Genomic DNA, 22,472 nt, shown 5'->3' with positions numbered 1-22,472 from the left:
CATCCCGCTCATCTCCGCCCCTCCGCTTCTATTGGCCGGCTGCCGTGTGACGTCGCTGTGACGCCAAACGTCCCTCCCACTTCAGGAAGTGGACGTTCGTCGCCCACAGCGAGGTCGTCCAGAAGGTAAGTGCGTGTGACGGGGCTTAAACGAGTTTGTGCGCCACAGGCAACTAATTACCCATGACGCAAAAACGACGGGGGCGGGTACGATCGATCGTGCTATCGCACAATCGGTTGTCTCGTGTAAAGCAGGCTTAACACTGACCCTACAGCTGATTCTATGATTTACACAGCTGCTAGCACATAATGCACACTATATTCAGCCCTTAAAAGGACTATTTTGGATTTTGAAGCAGGAACGCTATCTCATAGAATGCACTGCACTGCCCCTATACCTGGTTCTACGATTTACACAGCTGCTAGCAGCTACTGGACACTGTGTTCAGCCCTTACAAGGAGTATTATTAGTTTGCTGTAAAAACACTATATAAACGCTGTCCCGCACACAGTAAAGTCTAGCTACACCGGCAGCTCAGGAATTAATGCATGCACAAAATGGAGGCAGCCTTTTATAGCCCCTATGACGCTGTGCGGCAAAGCCAATCACAGTATCACCACAACAAAGATGGCTGCGGTGTTACTGTGAGGGCAAGGAACGTCAGATGTGTTCATTGGCTGGAAAAAGGTGCCAGGAAGTCCAGAAATGAAAATGAAAGTATCAGAGCGAATACCATATTAGCCGTCGGATACCGAATACCTGGAATACCCCATTATCCGCAGGATACCGAATAGTGGCGAATACATAAGCTCATCCCTAGTCATAAGTATTGAGACCCTTATCTAAGAATTGAGTAAAAGCACCCTTTTGACCTAGTACAGCCATGAGTCTTCTTGGGAATGAAGCAACAAGTTTTTCCCACCTGGATTTAGGGATCCTCTGCTATTCTTCCTTGCATATCATCTCCAGTTCCATTAGGTTGGATGGTAAATGTTGGTAGACAGCCATTTTTGGGTCTCTCAAGAGATGCTCAATTGGGTTTAGGTCATGACTCTGGCTGGGCTAGTCAAGAATGGTCACAGAGTTGTTCTGAAGCCAATCCTTTGGGGTTTTTTTCACCTGTGTGCTTAGGGTCATTGTCTTGTTGGAAGATGAACATTCGGCCAAGTGTGAGGTGCAGAGAACTCTGGAAGAGATACTCTTCCAGAATATCTCTGTACTTGGCCACATTCATCTTTCCTTCAGTTGCAACCAGTTGTCCTGTCCTTGCAGCTGAAAAACACCCCCATAGCATGATGCGACCACCACCATGTTTCACTGTTAAGATTGTATTGGGCAGGGGATGAGCAGTGCCTGGTTTTCTTCACATATTCTGCTTAGAAAGTTCTATCTTCTTCTCATCAGACCAGAGAATCTTATTTCTCATAGTCTGGGAGTCCTTCATGTGTTTTTTTGCAAACTCTATGCGGGCTTTCGTATATTTTGCACTGAGGAGAGGCTTTCTTCAGGCCACTCTGCCATAAAAGCCCGACTGGTAGAGGGCTGCAGTAATAGGAGAAAGTTCCACAAAGTCAATTATCTCCGTGCTGCATCTCTGGAGCTCAGCCACAGTGATCTTGGGGTTCTTTTTTACCTCTCTCACCAAGGCTCTTCTCCCATGATTGCTCAGTTTGGCTGGACGGCCAGGTCTAGGAACAGTTCTGGTGGTCCCAAACTTCTTCCATTTAAGGATTATGGAGGCGACTGTGCTCTTAGGAACCTTGAATAATGCAGAAATTATTTTGTAACCTTGGCCAGGTCTGTGCCTTGCCACAATTCTGTCTCTGAGCTCCTTGGGCAGTTCCTTTGACCTCATGATTCTCATTTGGTCTGACATTCACTGTGAGCTGTGGGGTCTTATATAGACAGGTGTGTGCCTCTCAAAATCAAGTCCTATCAGTTTAATTAAACACAACAGGAGTCCAATGAAGGAGTAGAACCATCTCAAGAAGGATCACAAGGAAACGGACAGCATGTGACTTAAATATGAGTGTCTGAGGAAAGAGCCTGAATACTTACTTTAATAAAAGTGCAAAAAAAATTTTACATTTCTGTTTTTTTTCTGTCAAGATAAGGTGCAGAGTGTACATTAATGAGGAAAAAAAAAGAACTTTTTTGAATTTATGAAATGGCTGCAAATAAACAAAAAGTGAAAAATTTAAAGGGATCTGAATACTTTCCATACCCACTGTATATTCAGACTCTATGTGGTGAAAATATTTGGTCATGGTGTGGCGGCCTTGTTTTGCAATATATACTAGTATTAGTTTTGTTATGGTGGTGTTGTTCAGTAACAATATATTGTATCAGTTATTTGTTAATTGTTTGGCTATTTTGTCGTAGCATTACTAAAAAGAAATGTAGATATTTATAGATTTGTATTTCATTTATTTTATCTTGGTAGTAAATGTATCATTAATTACTGTGAGACATTTTGGTAGGACTATTCTTTTAGTACTGTTTACTCTGAGGCTGATTGCACTGTTTGCAGGCACTGCAGTGTTCAGCGAGTGTCAGGCACTCTAGTGCCCAGCGAGCGTCAGGCACTGTGATGCCCAGCGAGCGCCAGGCACTGCGGTGCCCAGCGAGCGTCAGGCACTGTGATGCCCAGCGAGCGCCAGGCACTGCGGTGCCCAGCGAGCGTCAGGCACTGTGGTGCTCAGGGAGTGTCAGGCACTGTGGTGTCCAGCGAGTGTCAGGCACTGCGAGGCTAAGCGCATCACACACAGTCACAAAACAGGAGCACAGGTGCACAGCACTGCCTAGACTGGTCCTTTGCAGACAGAGCCGCGCCCGGTAATAGTCTACTTACTGCCTGGTAAGTATAGAGCCTGGCTAGGATAAAGATTAATTCATAATGTGTATATACGCCCCCAGTAACTTGTATGCTGCCTCCAGTAACTTGTATGTCCCCCACAGTAACATGTAAGCTGCCACAGTAACGTGTATGCCGGCCCCCAGTACCGTATATGCTGTTTATTATGTTACTATTTTATTGTAATTTTTTTTATTAGGGAGGACCTATTCAGACTTTTGCTATGGGGCCCCATGATTTCTATGTAAGCCTTTGCATGCCATAATACAGACAAGTTGTGTACTTACTCATTAAATACCAGATCTGGAGCAAAGTAAAGCATTCTAGAGTTGACATTTTTAAAGGACCTCCATCCCATGGCAAAAATCATGAGGCCCATCCAGGAGTACTGTATGACTGTCATTTGGTCACTTACATGCAGGTTACGGAAACCTAAAATATGCAAAGAAAACAAATGTAATGTCTTGATGCTAATCACAAGTGCTATTCATTCAGCAGGGAACAAAGCATTTTGTACTTACAGTTACAGAGCCCAAACTTTACCAACTATGAAAAGCCTTCAATTATATTTTCACAGAAATAAGACACAACACTCATCAGATGGCAATATACATATTGTGCTACCTCATCTGGCATTCTACCATTTTGAAAGCTATTTGTACTTAAGATCTGAGCTGGATTGCTGGCATTCATACATCTGTGCTCTATCTTGAAAAGTGAAGACCCCCCCATTTGCCTAAGTGATGGTAGAGAATTGCATATGTACCCTTGACAGATGCAGAAAGGTGCAAATGCTTCACACATCCTAAAGAAGCCCAAACTGAAACTTCACTTTGCGCATACATAAATTAAGACCAAGCTGACACAGGACAGTTTCTGGTAAGAGATGATCTGTGGAAGTTCGTGTTCGCCCGAACTTTAGTTAACAGTTCTGTTCTGGACCCGGACTCTTGACCCGAACTTGACCTCTGACCGAGAACACCATATAAGTCAATGAAGATGTGAGCTTCTGTGCTATAAGATGGCTGTAGAATGTTCATAGTAAGGGCTTGCAGGCTGCAAAATGAAGCAAGAAGTGGCAATTGCCCTGCAAATAAATGGGGACAGGGAATAAATAAATAAATAGAAAAATGAAGAGGGCTCTAGCCTATTTTTGATAGCCAGCACAGGTAAAGCAGACACCTGCAGACTGCAACCCTCAGATGTCTGCTTTACCTTGACTGGTTATTAAAAATAGAGGTGATCCCACAGCGTTTTTTTTTTAATTATTTAAATAAATTTAAAAAAAACTATGTGGGGTCCCCCTATTTTTTATAAGCAGCCAAGGTAAAGCAGACAGCTGAGTGTTGCAGCCTACAGCTGTCTACTTTATATCCACTGGTTACTAATAACAGGCGGGAGCCCTCGTTATTTTTCGATTAAAATACTTTGGGGTTGATGTCAGCTGTTGTGAATAGATGCGCCACTTCTGGGGCAGCTGCAGGCCGCTATTTTTAGGCTGGGAAGAGCTATATAACCACGGGACTTTCCAGCCTAATAATACCAGCCCCAAGACGTCTGTTTTACATTGGCTGGTTATGAAAAATAGGGGGTCCCATGCCGTTTTTTTTTTTTAATTATTTAAATAAATAATTAAACAATAGTGTGGGATCCCCTCTATTTTTATTAACAAGCCAAGGTAAAGCAGAAACCTGAGGGTTGCAGCCTACGGCTGACTTCTGTACCTGCATTAATTATTAAAAATAGGAGTGAGCAAACGTAATTTTTTTTTTTATTGTTCACAGCAGCGTACAGGCATCTTCCACATGCAATAAAGCTTATTAATTGGCTGCACTGTGTCTGGAATAAACCCCAAACATTATTGTTAAGATTAGCTTATTCCTAGAAGAGGAAGTCCTTACTTTATGGCACATGCACATGCTGCAGTCAAGAACCATATTTTAAAATAGATTCCGTTTTAAAGGAAAATGGTGTTATTCTATTGGATGCACATTTTTTTTTACATGAAATACATATATAACTTATATGTATTACTTAGCAAAATTCCTCAACCAATTAATGATAAAGCAATCTGCGGTTTTCAAATATGGGTTTTAGATCTGGCTCTTACACTAACGAGCAAAAGTGTAACAATTCTTTTAACTTTTGACTTTCAGGCTCCATATCTCCCCATCCACTACAGCTTAGAACGTGAGACTACCTTATTTTATAGACATTGATATTGGCTATTTTATACATAAATTTGACTTGCAACTGTTTAGCATATGATTAGTTATGCAGATTTTTGTCAATTCACTGCATAGTTACTGTTTTCCTGAAAATCCAAATTCTGTATTTGTATTTATTAGTATTTTTTAAATCCACCTTGGCTTTGAAAACTACCTGAATCCTTCTGGGCATGCCCTTGATCAGATTTAAGTATGTCTCGACCAAAATCTGATCTCAGGTCTTTTCTACCCATTCCCAATGTTGGTGTATACTGGTCGACTCACTAAGATATGTATACAGCTTTTTTCAACTGTACCCACAAGTGTTCAATTGGGTTGGGGTCTGGGGACTAATCCAACACCTCTACTTCAGTGTTGCTGAACCATTTTTTCTCGAATCTCAATGTATGCTTCAGGTCATTACCCTTCTGGAACACTATCTTGTCCTTTTCATACCCATAGTGTGTACAAAGTAACTCGTTTTGTAGGATACTCACATATAGCTCAGCATTGAGACCACAATCAATCTTGGTCAAGAATCCAAACACTTTTGGCTGTGAAGCAATCCTATATCATCAGGCTTCCTTCACCGAACTTCTTTATCCTTAAGCCTTTTTTCCCTATGCTTCTTCGAGAACCATTTGCATCCATCAGAGCCTAGTCTATTGACTTTTATCTCATTGCTCCGAATCACCTGTTTCGAATCTTCTAATGTCTACTTCTTATATATTTTTGCAAACTCGAGCCAATACTTCTTATGATGATATTGCATTTGAGTCTCTTTTTTTTTTTTCGAGCCACCATTCCAGACTTGTGTAAGGTGCGTTGCATGGTGCTTATATGGACATCTGTGATCTAACTACAATGGAACCTTGGTTAAGAGTAAAGGGTGCTTTACACGCTGCAACATCGCTAACGATATATTGTCGGGGTCACGTAGTTAGTGACGCACATCCGGCGTAGTTATTGACGCACATCCAGCGCCGTTAGCGACATCGCAGCGCATGACACCAAAGAGCAACGATCAATGAGCTCAAAAACGACAAAAAACATTTTTCGTTGACACGTCGCTCCTTTTCCAAATATCGTTGCTGCTGCAGGTATGATATTGTCAGTCGTTCCTGCGGCAGCACACATCGCTGTGTGTGACACCGCAGGAACGACGAACATCTCCTTACTTGCGTCCACCGGCAATGATGAAGGAAGGAGGTGGGCGGAATGTTCCGGCCGCTCATCTCCGCCCGTTCTCTGCTATTGGACGGCTGCCGTGTGACGTCGCTGTGACGCCGCACGAACCTCCCCCTTAGAAAGGAGGCAGATTGCCGGCCAGAGCGACGTCGCAGGGAAGGTAAGTCCGTGTGACGGTTGTTAGCGATGCCGCGGAGACACCATCACATGTTTCTCAACGCTGGCAGGAAACTAGCCAGGTCTTCCACTGGGAAGGAACAACCATGGGAAGGGCAGTCTCCAGTCAAGGAAACCACCTATGCCAAACATGGTATCCAACCACAGACAGCTGTTTCGGGGTATTTGCCCCTCATCAGTGTGGAGGAAGAAACTGGCTAGTGGGAGCAATGCCTAGTAGAAGACTACATAGGTAAAGATGGTTGACCTCGGGGAGATCAACATCCAACACCGTGGAGACATCATCACGTGTTTCTCAACGCAGTGACACTAGAACAAGGCCCCCTGGGAAAATTTGCAAAACAAGAATGCCGCGGAGACACTATCACATGTTTCTCAATGCTGGCAGGAAACTAGTAGGTCTTTCACCGGGAAGGAAGAACCACGGGAAGGGCAGTCTCCAGTCAAGGAAACAGCCTATACCAAACATGGTATCCATCCACAGACAGCTGTTTCGGGGTATTTGCCCCTCATCAGTGTGGAGTAGGAAACTGGCTAGTGGGAGCAATGTCTAGTAGAAGACTACATAGGTAAAGATGGTTGACTTCGGGGAGATCAACATCCAACGCCGCAGAGACACCATAACGTGTTTCTCAATGCAGTGACACTAGAACAAGGCCCCCTGGGAAAATATGCAAAACAAGAATGCCGCGGAGATACCAGATACCTTGTATATTTCTCAGAAGGGAAACCCTGGCCGCAGCCATTGCTTGCGTCCTATTTTCACACACTGATATAGACCATGCGGCTCCAGGAGCTTGCTGTACAGTAGGTAGAGTTAATCAGTGAAACACACCTTAAAGATAACGTGTAGTGATTTTTATTTTTGTATCAATAATTATTGATTATGTAATCAATTATTTATAAAATAAAATGAAATTTTATGTTTTAACATTTATGTTTTCATTATTATTTTCTGTAACCGCCATTTTTGTTTGCTTTTGTGTAAGTGTCTGAGCACAATCAATACGGCCGCTCCAGGCCATAGCACATCTCTTCAGTGTCTGACCTCATCTCCTGCACTATGGATGCCTCATCTGTGAACTGGGCATGCCCCTGGACTGTCCAGATAACAGCTGTGGGGGGAGCCATTTTGTAGTATTCCAGAGCAGTGCTCTGAGCTACATTTTTCCTGTCACAACTCAGTGTTCTGTGATGAGCAGTAACAGGCGGTACCTGGCATTGCAGATCAAATATAGTAATTCCTTATAGACAATGACCGATTCAACACAGCTTTTACAACACAACTCTGGCTTAAGGGCTTTGAAAAGTTGCTAAATTTAGTGGCAACTCAGAGTTGAAACTAAATTTTACAACTAGTGATATTTTCATACCAGTTTCTCCCAACTGCTACAAAGAAAATGGAACTGGGGCGGGACAGGGGCACAGTGTGGGTTCCATAAGCTGTGGTGTTCCATAAGCCAGAAATCTCACTTCAGATCCTGACTGAAGTGAGATCTCAAATGGAGCACACACCACTCATCAGACACTCCTGATTCATGAAAACAGTACCTCATCAAGAGGGGTGTGAAGAACGCTGATCTTGTTGAATCAGGTCCAATATTTATAAGAATCGAGGAAAATAGATTTGTGCTTCAAGTCCTTAAATCAAAGATTCAGTTATTGCAAAGAGGATATTCTGCTAAACTCGACAGAAGAAATAAATAACAGGGTAAGTACATTAAATCGCTATGAATTGGTAAACTGTAACAAAAAATTATTTTCCAATCTAAATATGAAGGAGAGCAGTATTTTATGTTTTTGTAAAAATGGAATTCTTTTTTCTCTGCCATAAAATCCTCATTTATTCAGAATTGACACGATTGAACAAGATCCAAGATTAAAAACTGTTTTACACACAACGATATCACTAGCGATCTCGTTAACGATGTGACACGCCCAGATCGTTCTTACGATTTGCCGAGATCGCTCATAGGTCGTTTTGTAGTGGTCACACGTACACATCTCACAAACGACGCTACATCGTTCAGCGATATATTGTTTGACCAAGGCGGACGTGTGGACACCGTCACACAGCATTCCTCCCAACGATTCCGGCAACGACAGAGGTATATAATTGTCCATAGCATACACCCTGGCATGTGTATGGCTGAGCGAGCGAGGTGCTGAACTGAAGTAAAGTGCTGAATTTAAGATAAGTGCATAGTTTCAATACAATTACATAGTGGTGATAACTGTAATTGTGAATTTCATTAGGGAATTGTGTGTCTGTTTGTGATTCTGTGAAAAGGGAAAAAAAAAAAAAAAGTTAGTCTTGTGATTTAATTAGTAGGATTAGTCACACCTGTTTCTAGAAGCTTCTAGCAGCTTCTGATAGTCATTGTACATCTATATAAACCACCCAGTGCAAGCGAGGTGATGAGCGAGCGAGGTGCTGAACTGATGTAAAGTGCTGAATTTAAGATAAGTGCATAGTTTCAACACAATTACATAGTTTGACACAAGAACATAGTTTGAATTTATCCTTATACGTTTCCCATTGGGGTTTTTTTCTCTTTGTTTTTCTACTTTACTGTTTATCCCCATTTGATAGGTGCTCCATGGACAATGCTATCAGGTGTGTATCTTGTCAGATGTATGCATGCCTTGAGCAGCCGTTCGAGGGTGACTATGTCTGCACTCGATGCAAGCATGTTGCGTATTTGGAAGCCAAGGTAACTGATCTAAATAAGAAGCTTGCAACACTAAGGGGCATTGCAAACCTGGAGAGGAGTTTAGAGCTCACTGAGCTTTCTCTGGCTGGGGCCAGTGATATGGAGGAGGGTGGAAGTGGGGAAGATCAGGACCCAGAGGTAGGTAGCTCGGAAACAGTTAGAAGAAGAGGTAGGGGGAAAAGTGTCAGGGAGCCTAGTCCTGACCTGGCACAACCTAGTAAATATGCCTGTTTGGCTGATATTAGGAATGAAGGGCCTGGACTAGGGTCACTACAGCAGGATGTTGCTCCTAGCAACCAGGAAAACAACTGCAGGAAGGAGGGAAATAGGAGTGCAGCAAAGCCCAGACAGATGTTGGTGGTAGGGGACTCTATAATTAGGCGGACAGACAGGGTCATCTGTCGCCGAGACCGTGAATGCCGAACAGTGTGTTGTCTGCCGGGTGCTCGGGTTCGGCATATTGTGGATCGGATAGACAGATTGCTGGGTGGGGCTGGGGAAAACCCAGCGGTCATGGTGCACATTGGTACTAATGACAAAGTTAGAGGCAGGTGGAAGGTCCTTAAAAATGATTACAGGGAACTAGGAGAGAAGCTGAAGTCCAGGACCTCCAAGGTGGTGTTTTAAGAAATACTACCGGTGCCACGAGCGTCACTAGAAAGACAGCGGGAGCTTAGGGAGATAAATATGTGGCTTAGAAATTGGTGCAGGAAGGAAGGGTTCGAGTTCATGGAGAACTGGGCCGACTTCTCAGTCGGCTACAGGCTCTACGGTAGGGACGGGCTGCACCTCAATGGGGAAGGAGCAGCTGTGCTGGGGGAGAAAATGGTCAGACGGATGGAGGAGCTTTTAAACTAGGATCGGGGGGGAGGGAGGGTAGTGGAGCAAATAAGGGGATAGATAGAGCAGATAGAGACAGGGAGACGGTAGAGGTCAATGAATGATTAGGGGGGGATGGGACATACAAGGAACGTAGGGAGGCTAGGAGTAATAAAGGTGTTAATAGGATTAAATGTCTACTGGCAAATGCAAGAAGTCTTGCAAACAAAATGAATGAATTGGAGACTCTTATGTCAACCATGGATTATGATGTGGTGGGCATTACGGAAACCTGGCTGGATGAAAGCCATGACTGGGTGACAAACATACAGGGTTATAGTACATTTAGGAAGGACAGGAAAGGCCAAAAAGGTGGTGGGGTGTGTATATTTATTAAATCTAACCTAAAACCTGTGTTGTATGATGACATTGAGGGGAACAGCAACAATGTAGAGTCAGTAAGGGTAAATGTACATGGGGAGGGGAATAATGGAAAAATGCTAATTGGAGTTTGCTATAAGCCTCCTAACATACCTGAACAAATAGAGGGTGAAATGCTGGAACAAATTGAAAAGGCAGCTAATAATAATAATCGGGTTCTTATTATGGGGGATTTCAACTATCCAGACATTCAGTGGGACATAGAATCTTCTGGTTCTGCTAAAAGCTGTAAGTTCTTATCTACCATTCAAGACCATTTCCTCTCTCAGATGGTAGGTGAACCGACCAGGGGAGATAATTTGCTAGATCTGGTCCTGTCAAATAGACCGGATACAATTTCAGATCTACAGGTCCGGGAGCACTTGGGCACCAGCGATCATAATATGGTAAGCTTCAACATAATATTCAATAGAACATTTCAAAGGGGGAATGCTAAAACCTGGAATTTTAGGAAAGCTGATTTCAACAAATTAAGGGAAGAGCTTAAATGTGTAGATTGGGACAAAGTCATGGTAACTGGGGATACCGAACATAAATGGGGTAAGTTTAAGGATATACTACTAGAGTCCTGTAAAAAACGTATACCCTCTGGTAATAAAATGTCCAGGAATAAAAAGAAACCACTATGGATAAATAAGACTGTACAAAGTATAATGAAACAAAAACAAAGGGCATTTAAAATATTAAAGGCTGAGAATACAGAAATAGCATTGCAGGAGTATAAAGATATCAATAGGAAATGTAAAAAAGAAATCAAACAAGCAAAATTAGCTACTGAAACAAAAATCGCCAATGACATTAAAATAAATCCCAAAATCTTTTATAAATACATTAATGCCAAAAGGAAAACAAAGGATAGTATCGGCCCCTTAAAATATAATAACAAGTTAGTTATAGAGGACAAACAAAAGACTGAGATATTAAATAGGCATTTCTCATCTGTATTCACCAAGGAACTGACTGTACCAGGGATCATTCAACAAGTGAAAAATCAAAGTCCACCACCCGATATAATTAATTTAACACAAGATGAAGTACGCCTACGTCTGAGTAAATTAAACATTGACAAATCCCCAGGGCCAGATGGCATTCATCCACGAATATTGAGGGAATTGAGCTCCGTAATCGACAGACCGCTGTATCTCATCTTTTTAGACTCACTTGTAACAGGGTTGGTGCCTCAGGATTGGAGGATTGCTGATGTGGTACCGATATTTAAGAAAGGTAAGAGGGTAGATCCAGGCAACTACCGTCCAGTAAGCCTGACATCAGTAGTATGCAAAGTTTTTGAGGGCATTTTAAGGGATGACATGCAAAAATATATTGCAGAAAATATGATAACTGACAAACAGCATGGATTCATGAAAGATAAGTCGTGTCTAACCAACCTGTTGGGGTTCTATGAGGGGGTAAGTTCAAACCTGGATATTGGTAATGCAGCTGATGTGATTTATTTGGACTTTGCAAAGGCATTTGATACTGTACCACATAATAGCCTTATACTAAAGCTCCAGAAGCAAGGACTAGGGGACACAATATGCAACTGGGTAAGGAATTGGCTAAAAGATAGGAAACAAAGAGTAGTCATAAATGGTACATTCTCTAAATGGGCTATAGTCAGCAGTGGGGTGCCGCAGGGATCTGTGCTTGGACCGATTCTTTTTACTCTCTTTATTAATGACCTTGTGGATGGGATTGATAGTACAGTGTCAGTCTTTGCCGATGACACCAAACTATGTAGGATATTAAAAACTGACCTGGATAGTACAATATTACAAAAAGATCTGGATAAGATGTCAGAATGGGCAGATACTTGGCAAATGAGATTTAATGTTGATAAATGTAAAGTAATGCACCTAGGACGGAGTAATCCTATAGCTGCGTATACATTAAATGGAAGTAAACTCGGGACTACAGAACAGGAGAAGGACTTGGGTATTCTCATTACAAATAAGCTGAGCAGTAGAACTCAATGTCAAGCAGCAGCTGCTAAAGCAAACAAGATTTTCGGGTGTATAAAAAGAGAGATTAGATCCCGTGATCCCAACGTATTGTTACCCCTCTATAAATCACTTGTAAGGCCACATCTGGAATACGGGATCCAGTTTTGGGCTCCACATTTTAAAAAGGACATTCAGAAGTTAGAGTCAGTTCAAAGGCGGGCAACTAGACTATTACAAGGAATGGAAGGCCTCCCATATGATGACAGGTTGAAAAAGTTAGATATGTTTAGCTTAGAAAAAAGACGTCTCAGAGGAGATCTCATTTATATGTATAAATACATGTGTGGTCAATATAAAGGACTGGCACATGACTTATTTCTTCCAAAGACAGTACTAAGGACCAGGGGGCACTCACTGCGAGTGGAAGAAAAGCGATTCCGACACCTAAATAGGAAAGGGTTCTTTACAGTTAGAGCGGTCAGACTGTGGAATACACTACCACAAGAGGTAGTAATGGCAGATAATATAACAGCTTTTAAAAAAGGGCTGGATGATTTCCTCAGTACACAAAACATTGTTGGTTATAAATGACTTAGTGACTAAATGTAGAACTGGTGGAGGAAGGTTGAACTAGATGGACCTAGGTCTTTTTTCAACCTAAGTAACTATGTAACTATGTGATTGCCTCGCCCTCTACACGCCCCAACTTCCATACTGTCAGAATCTCCTCCGGTCTTCTGTAACGTGATTGGTTGTCTGTGAAATTAAAGGCCGCATATGCGGCTGCCCCGTGTGACGCAACCACCGGTGCCGCACGCATGATCTGTTTTGTGTGTGGCATCCTTTACGCCTTTCTGTGTCCGCTTTATCAACCATGCCTGCCAAATCAGAACGCAGTTGGTACCACCAATCAGAGCGGAGGAGGCGTGGAGCATTGCTCATAACGAAACGTCACCGTCGCCAATGATGGACGCACTAACGATGTTGTTTGTCGTTGGCAGGGTGTCAAACGTAGCAATATGTCTGCTGCGTTCGAAACGATGAACAACATTTTGGAACTGAACGACGTGTCAACGATCAACGATTTTCGCTATTTTTAAGATCATTCGGAGTCGCTCGTAGGTGTCACGTGCAGCAACGTTGCTAACGACGACGGAAGTACGTCACGAAAACAGTGCCCCCGACGACATATCGTCAGATAAATCGTAGTGTGTAACGGGGCCTTAAGGCTTCATTCACTTGTCCATTTTAACATATGTGTACTATCCATGTTTTTCACAAATACCACGTGTCTCCAATAGTTTACTGGCATAATCTCATGTCCATTTTATTTAGCTAACTATCCACATACATAATTGACAGTTGTGTCTGTCCACCTATTCCGGCATGCACCGCGGCACTGTCAGTGACGTCACCGCTCTTCCCACACACACGCAGTAGCAACCACATACTGTGGTAGATCACATACACACACACACACGAGAGCACGCGCGCGCACACACACATGAGAACGCAAACACACAAACACACTACAGATCGCATCCACACACTCAACACATCCAGCGATATCGCTTGCTTCTCAGCGGCGTAAGGACCTGCGATGCTGTGCACTGTTCTTTGAGCCTCTAGGACAGGGGTGGGGAACCTCCGGCCTGCGGGCCGCATGCGGCTCGCCATGACCTTTTATGCAGCCCCCGGGCAGATTCCCGAGGGCTGCAGTGCTGGAGCCGCCGGCCTTTTAAATGACCACATGCACTGTTTAGGCGAACCAATGGGCTCTCCTGCTGTCCAGTGTTAGCGTGATCAGCGGTGTGTGCCCGTCCCTCTGTCCTTTCGTGCTGTGTGCCCGCCTTTCTGCCCTCCGGAGCGATCTGCCCGCCCCTCTTTCCTCTCGTGCGGTGTGCTCGCCCCTCTGTCCTCTTGTGTGGTGTGCCCGCCCCTCTGCCCTCCAGAGCGATCTGCCCCCTTTGGAGCGATGTGCCCGCCCCTAGGTCCTCTTGTGTGGTGTGACCACACCTTTGAACTCCGGAGCGATCTGCCGGCCCCTCTATCCTCTCGTGCGGTGTGCCCGCCCCTCTGCCCTCCGGAGCGGTGTTCCCGCCCCTCTGCCCTCTGGAGCATTGTGCCCGCCCCTCTGCCCTCTGGAGCGGTGTGCCCGCCCCTCTGCCCTCCGGAGCGGTGTGCCCGCCCATCTGCCTGCACTATTTCCGGCGCTGTATGTGCACGCGCCTGCACTCTGCTCCCCGTCCAGTACTTTGTGTACCATCCCCCCAGAGTTGTGGGCAACGATCAGTGCTGTGTCCCTCACCCCATACTGTGTATCACCTCAGGTTTGTGGCTCCCCAGTAATGTCAGGGCTCTGCAGGTGCTGTGTGCAGAGCCCTGACATTACTGGGGGGCAGTGCTGTGTGCCCTCCCAATGCTGTGTATCACCCCAAGTGTTGTGTTCCCCAGTGATGTCTGTGCCCCGCTCAGTGATGTCTTTGCCCCCAGCCCTTCTTGTGATGTGTGTGCCCCCATCCCCTCTTCCGTTGTGTATGCCCCCCAGCGTCTCCTGTTATGTGTATGCCCCCCAGCCCCTCTTGTGATGTCTTTGCCCCCAGCCCCTCTTGTGATATGTGTGCCCCCAGCCCCTCTTGCGTTGTGTATGCCCCCCAGCACCTCTTGCGTTGTGTATGTCCCCCAGCGTCTCCTGTTATGTGTATGCCCCCCAGCCCCCCTTGTGTTGTTTGCCTTCAGCATCTCCTGTGACTTATACATCACATTGGAGATGCTGGGGGCATATACATCACAGGAGACACTGGGGACATACACAACACAGGAGGGGCTGTGGGCATTTACATCACAGGAGGGGCAGTGGGCATTTACATCAGAGAAGGGGCTGTGGGTATTAACATCACCTGAGGGGCTGGGAGCATATATATGTCCCCAGCTCCTCATGTGATGTATGTGCCTCCAGTGTCTCCTGTGATGTGTATATACAGCAGTCTCAGTGTTTCCTTTCTGTTGTGTATACGTCAGTCCCAGCATTTTCAATGTGATGTATATGCCCCCAGCCCTTCAGTGACTCCTGTAATGTATATAGAGCAGTCCCAGTGTCTCCTATGTGTTATATGTGCCTCCAGCATCTCCTGTGATGTATATACAGCATCTCCTATGTGATGTATATGATTTACCAAATATTATTATGACAAAGAGTTGACTGCGCTTCAGACTGAGACAAACCTAGAAAAGCAATTGTGAGAAGCAACATGATTAGTATCACCAAACATCACAGCCGAACCAAAGAGAAGCTGCTCCGGCCGCCACAATAGGGGTGAGTTAATTGTTTGACCAAATATAGCAGGGTCATTTTCACATTGATAATTTTGTGCGGCCCCTGCAGGTTGGTAGAAATTTCCAAATGGCCCTCGGCAGTAAAAAGGTTCCCCACCCCTGCTCTAGGACCTGCGGGATGATCACATGGCTGGAAGCACGTGGTATCACTGGATGTGGTGAGTATGTGCGCTCCTCCACTTCCTGTCAAAGTGATATATCCTGCAGATTATCACCCCGGACTCCTCTTCAGAGCGTCGCTCCTTCACCTCCTGTCACAGTGATATATTCTGCAGATCATCACCCCAGTTCCCTCTGCAGAGCATTGCTCCTCCACCTCCTGTCATAGTGATATATCCTTCAAATTATCACACTGGACCCTTTTGGAGAGCATCGCTGCTCCACTTCCTGACATAGTGATATATCCTGTAGATCATGACCCCCATACCCCTCTGCAGAGTGTCTCTCCTCCTTCTCCTACCATAGGGATATATCCTGCAGATTATCGCCCTGGACCCCTCTGCAGAGTATTACTCCTCCATCTCCTGTCATATTGATATATCCTGCAGATTATCACCCCGGACCCCTCTGCAGAGCGTCGCTCCTTCACCTCCTGTCATAGTGATATATCCTGCAGATCATGACCCCCGTACCCCTCTGCAGAGCGTCGCTCCTTCACCTCCTGTCATAGTGATATATTCTGCAGATCATGACCCCATACCACTCTGCACAGTGTCGCTCCTCCATCTCCTGTTGTCGCGGGCGGAGGAGGGAAGGCTGCGCTCTCCCACTGCTCGAGTCCGGCTGCCGCTGCTGCTGCGGCCGCTGCTGCTCGGTGGCTCAAGCGATGGGCCGGATCCCGGGGACTTGAGCGGCGCTCCTCGCCCGTGAGTGAAAAGGGGTTTGGTTTTGGGGATTTATTGTCCGTGACGCCACCCACGGTTGTGGTGATTTTTGGTAACACCACCGCTGCTCTGTATGGGGATCCCGGGAGCGGTGACAGGGAGCAGCAGAGTTGTTAGTTCTCCCCCTTCGTGGGTAGGGGTTGGTTGTCCCGGGGCCCAGTGATGGGGTGGAGGATGAGGGATGGCAGGCCAGGTGCGGGGCCTGGTGAGGTGCAGGGTCGCGGAGGGCAGCACTGTGCCTCACGGCACGGTGGTACTCACTCAGCCTGAGACGGTGACACAGTTCTCGGTAAAACACACGGCTGGAAAGACGGTTCCCACGGACGGCTGCTGTTGCTTTTCCCCGGTAGTTAACGGTGACTGTCTCTTTCCCTGCACCCTGTTTAATGTTGGTAGCGATGGGTTCCCACCGGTAACCCGCTCCCCGACTTGGATATGGGCCGGAGGAGTCCCTCTTTGCCCGCAGGCGCTGGCCCTGAGAAACTGGTGCCTTGGCGGTGGCGGTGTCCTTCTCATACGGTTGGACTGTTGCCTTCAATCGGGACTTAGTTGTTTGGGAACCCGGAGGTCCCCTTCACTGACGGATTTGGCAAATTTACGGCGACTCCTAGCCTTGCCGGGATCCGAAAGGCCCCTGCCAATGGTGCTGGCTTCTCCTTGTGTACCGGTCCGGTACCGCCGGGTCACCACCCTCCACGGTCCTCACGGCACCTCCGATAGGCCACTCCTGCAGACGGTCACCGCCGTCTGCTAACCTTGCTGTCTCTGTCCGGGGCACACACCCGGACTAACTTCAGGCTCTGTTGCTGTCACTTTCCTCCTCACACTTGCTCCTCTACCACTCAACTCCTCTCACTTCCCTCGCTTCACTCTCACTGCCTGTGTTCTCCCTCCTCCAGGACTGTGAACTCCTTGGTGGGTGGAGACCAACCGCCTGGCTCCACCCCCTGGTGTGGACATCAGCCCCTGGGGAAGGCAACAAGGGTTTCTGGTCTAGCTTAGATGTGCCTAACCGGGGTGTAGGGTGTGGTGATGTCATTACCTGTGACCCCTGGCTTGCCCAGGGCGTCACACTGTCATAGTGATATATCCTTCAGATTATCACCCTTAACCCCTTTGCAGACCATCACTCCTCCACCTCCTGTCATAGTGATATATCCTGCAGATTATCACCCCAGACCCTATGCAGAGTATCGCTCCTTTACCTACTGTTATAGTGATATATCATGCAGATCATGACCCCCATACCACTCTGCACAGTGTCCCTCCTTCATCTCCTGTCATAGTGATATATCCTTCAGATTATCACCCTTGACCCCCTGCAGAGCATCGCTCCTCCACCTCCTGTCATCTTTACATACATAATTGCCAGTTTCTGTAACCATATTCCAGCATGCACTGTCAGTTGCGCAGGCACAGGTCGAACTGCACCTGTGCAAGTGACATACACATCACAGTGGCTTCTGGGCACGAACTGCGCATGCGCAAGTAGCAGTGATGTCACCGCTCTTCCCACACGCGCAGTAGCAGCCACATTCTGTAGTAGATCACATACACACACACACACTACAGATCACATTCACACACTCACCACATCCAGCGAAATTGCTTGCTTCTCGGTGGTGTAAGGACCTGCGACGCTGTGCACTATGTGTTGAGCTACCAGGACCTGCGGGATGATCCCACGACCAAAAGCACATGGTATCACTTGATGTGGTGAGTGTGGGCACGCGCAAGTGTACCGGTATGTGCAATTTCATGAGTGTGCGTTCTTATGTGTGCGTTCTGATGTGTGCGTTCTGATGTGTGTGCGTTTTGATGTGTGCGTTCTGATGTGTGTGTTCTGATGTGTGTGCGTTCTGATGTGTGTGTGTGTGTTCTGATGTGTGTTCTGATGTGTGTTCTGATGTGTATGTTCTGATGTGTGTGCGTTCTGATGTGTGTGTGTTCTGATGTGTGTGTTCTGATGTGTGTGCGTTCTCATGTGTGTGCGTTCTCATGTGTGTGCGTTCTCATATGTGTGTGTTCTCATGTGTGTGTGTTCTCATGTGTGTGTGTTCTCATATGTGTGTGTTCTCATATGTGTGTGTTCTCATGTGTGTGTGTTCTCATGTGTGTTCTGATGAGTGCATTCTGATGTGTATGTGTGCGTTCTGATGTGTGGGTCTTCTGATGTGTGTGTTCTGATGTGTGTGTGTTCTGATGTGTGAGTCCACTGGATGCAGAGGAGGACAGCATGCAGCACATTCACACACACATCAAACTGCGCAAAACAATGTACCACCTCCAATTATAGTCACAACAGCTTACAAGAGACTATATAGTGTAAACACACATAGCACAAAGGGCATATACCACAAAGTGAACACAACTCAAGAAACATTAATCTAATGTGTGTGTGTGTGTGTGTGCGTTTTGATGTGTGCATTTTGATGTGTGCGTTCTGATGTGTGCGTTCTGTTGTGTGCGTTCTGATGTATATGTGGGTGTTCTCATGTGTGCGTTCTGATGTATGTTCTAATATGTGTGTTCTCATGTGTGTGTTCTGATGTGTGTGTTCTGATTGTGTGTTCTGATGAGTGCATTCTGATGTATATGTGTGCGTTCTGATGTGTGCGTTCTGATGTGTATGTGTGCGGTCTGATGTGTGCGTTCTGATTTGTGTGTCTTCTGATATGTGTGTTCTGATGTGTGCGTTCTGATGTGTGCATTCTGATGTGTGCGTTCTGATGTGTGCGTTCTGATGTGTGAGTGTACATTCTGATGTGTGAGTGTGTGTTCTGATGTGTGAGTGTGTGTTCTGATGTGTGAGTCCACTGGATGCAGAGGAGGACAGCATGCAGCACATTCACACACATATCAAACTGCACAAAAAAATGTACCACCTCCAATTATAGTCACAACAGCTTACAAGAGATTATATAGTGTAAACACACATAGCACAAAGGGCATACACGACAAAGCGAACATAACTCAAGAAACACACCACCAGATAACAATACACAGCACACAACAAGGAAGAGACATTGCAGAGGGGTGAAAGAGGTCAAATGACACAACACATACAATACATAAATGTGGAGGGAGACATACAACAGATACCGAATGTTGGAAAGCACAAACAGTGTGACAGATGTCCACTGCTCCTGGCAGCACCACTAAGCATAGACAGATGTGCATTTCACCGCACTTCCGATGCGATAGCATCGGCCCTATTTCTAGTTCTTTATAAAAACAAATGGAGATATGGCCATTTTTTATTTGAAGATAAAAATCATACATTCATGTGAATGGGTCATTAAAAAATGGTTAGTATTTAGATTGCATCCATGTGTCATTAGAGTGTTGTTAAAAGAAAAAGGTTTTGTTACCGTGTTAGCCAGTTGAAAAATGATTGATTGCTCTCACTGAGAGCATCAATCATCAGTGTGTTGAGCTTGGAATCTGTTTTCTTAGAAAACAAATGCCACATTGATGGTAAAACGCACTCTCAGAGCAAAAAAAATAAAAAATCATTAAAATAGGGTTCGCAGAGGACTGACTTAGGCTATGTGCGCATGTTGCGGGGTTTTTTTGCGTTTCTGCAGCGTTTTAAGCTGCAGAGTCACATTGCCAAAATGCATGCGTTCTGCATCCCCAGCAAAGTCTATGAGAATCATGCAAGATCTGTGCGCACGTTGCTTTTTTAAACGCAGCGTTTTGATTGTCACAAATTTGACAAAACCTCTGCGTTTAGAAAAGCAGCATGTCAATTCTTTTGAGCGTTTTGAAATCAATGAGTTGTAGAAAAACGCTACCAAAATGCTAAGCAGTGCATTTGCACTGCATTTTTGTTGCGATCCGCATGTTTATTTATCATAATAAATGCAAGTCTTTCGGTCTCTCTCTCTCTGTCCATATCGGTCTCTCCCTCCCACCCCCTCTCTCATACTCACTGATCCACGATCACCGGCGCGGTGCTGCACGGCGTTCACACTGTAGCAGCTTCTCCTCTTTTGAAAATGCCAGCCGCTCATTAATCCATCTTGTATTCCCTGCTTCCTCCGCCCACCGGCGCCTATGATTGGTTGCAGTCAGACATGCCCCCACGCTGAGTGACAGCTGTCTCACTGCAACCAATCACAGCCACACAGCGTGTCTATATCGAGCAGTAAAAAAAAAAATAATTTCTTAAAAAACAAAACAACGTGCGGTCCCCCCAGTTTGGATACCAGCCAGGGTAAAGCCACACTGCTGAAGGCTGGTACTCTCAGGATGGGGAGCTCCACGTTATGGGGAGCCCCCCAGCCTAACAATATCAGCCAGCAGCCGCCTGGAATTGCAGCACACATTAGATGCGACAGTTCCGGGACTCTACCCGGCTCATCCCGAATTGCTCTGGTGCGGTGGCAAACAGGGTAATAAGGAGTTAATGGCAGCAGCCCATAGCTGCCACTAAGTCCTAGGTTAATCATGGCAGGCGTCTCTCCGAGATACCTTCCATAATTAACCTGTAAGTTAAAGAAAATAAACACACACATCCAAAAAATCCTTTATTTATAATGAAAGACAAATAAACACCCTCTTTCACCACTTTATTAACCCCTCAAAAATACCTCCAGGTCCGACATAATCCATGCAAGGTCCCACGACGATTTCAGCCCTGCTACATCGGAAGCTGACAAGAGTGGCAGTAGAACACCGTCGCTCCTGTCAGCTCCATGCAGCAACTGAAGTGAGTCACGTGATCAGCTGTGCTGTCACTGAGCTTACTCGCGGCCACTGCTCTCAGGTGGAGGTCTGCAGCTGTGTCCGCGAGTAACCTGAGTGAAAGCACAGCTGATCACGCATCTCACTGCAGTCACTCAGGGGATTTGCGATCACAGGTGAGTCCTTCACCTGTGATCGCAAATCAAGCCACGGTGCACAGAGTCGCGCGATCACAATGAAATTGAGTAAAGTTCATCCGAGTTTATTCTGATCACGCGGCACTGTTTCGCAACCAGCCATGCTCTTTTTGACAGTGCGGTCCCACTCGGTTCTGTTGCAAGTCTATGGGGATGCAGCAGAGCCGAGTGGGACCGCACTGTCAAAAATGTGCACTCTGGATGCTTTTCCCACTCTATCTATGGTAGAGCAAGCATCCAGAACACAGGAATTCTGCAGGAATTCTGCAGTAACAATGCATCTCAGAAAGAAGCTTCTCGGCTGCGTTCTGAGACGCACATGCAATGACTTACATGCTGCGGCATAGAATGCAATGTGTGCACATAGCCTTAAGGTCACATTTCCTGAAACTTGAAGGTCACGGCAAAATTCCAATACTCTGAGATTGAATTTGGCAGGATTACCAAAAATATAAATACTCATCGTTGTGTTTGCATTGAAATTCTTAAAACAGATTGAATACACACCTAGGAGAACTCAGTGTTATGCATGTATTTTCCAGTCAATTACAGGCTTTCAGTATTGTGATTCTTTGGGAAATTCGGTGACGCTGCCAAATTCAGATTTCAAACAATCTGCCCAGCGCTAATCATAGGCAAAAAAGGAACATCTGAATGAGGCCTACAAGTGCTTGCTATTATTTATTCAAAGACCACTTTACGTTTTATTGCAGTGACAATTTACGGAATACAATTATGAGGAGTGAGATTTCAAACCTCGTCAATTACTCCCTATAATGAAAGACCCAATGCTTGTACTGCAAAATGTAACTTCCACACTAAGAGTTTGAGTTTAGGGGGTAACCTACACAGTCAATCAATTTTTAAATTGATGTGTATAAATATTGAGGTGTATAGCTTTTTGGTCCCTGTAGATATTTTTACTTTTACATTTCAAATTAATTACATTTTATAGGAGAAATCAATTGATACTGGAATGAGCTCTCCACGTTTTACTCCATAGAGATATACACTGCTCAAAAA

The 22,472-nt window shown here is 45.4% G+C and overlaps 1 protein-coding gene across 1 annotated transcript in view; it reads right to left on the bottom strand.

Moving 5' to 3' along the window:
* Positions 1-22,472, bottom strand: part of AR (androgen receptor) — a 1,201,765-nt gene that overhangs the window by 141,159 nt on the left and 1,038,134 nt on the right. The window contains exon 5 of the mRNA XM_075323978.1: positions 3,142-3,286. Coding sequence (XP_075180093.1) covers positions 3,142-3,286 — 145 coding nt within the window. The remainder of the gene's footprint in view (positions 1-3,141; positions 3,287-22,472) is intronic.

Source organism: Anomaloglossus baeobatrachus, chromosome 9 (genome assembly GCF_048569485.1).
Source record: "Anomaloglossus baeobatrachus isolate aAnoBae1 chromosome 9, aAnoBae1.hap1, whole genome shotgun sequence".
Taxonomy (NCBI): domain Eukaryota; kingdom Metazoa; phylum Chordata; class Amphibia; order Anura; family Aromobatidae; genus Anomaloglossus; species Anomaloglossus baeobatrachus.
The sequence above is the reverse complement of the archived record's forward strand: the minus strand, read 5'-3'. Positions and strand labels throughout refer to the sequence as shown.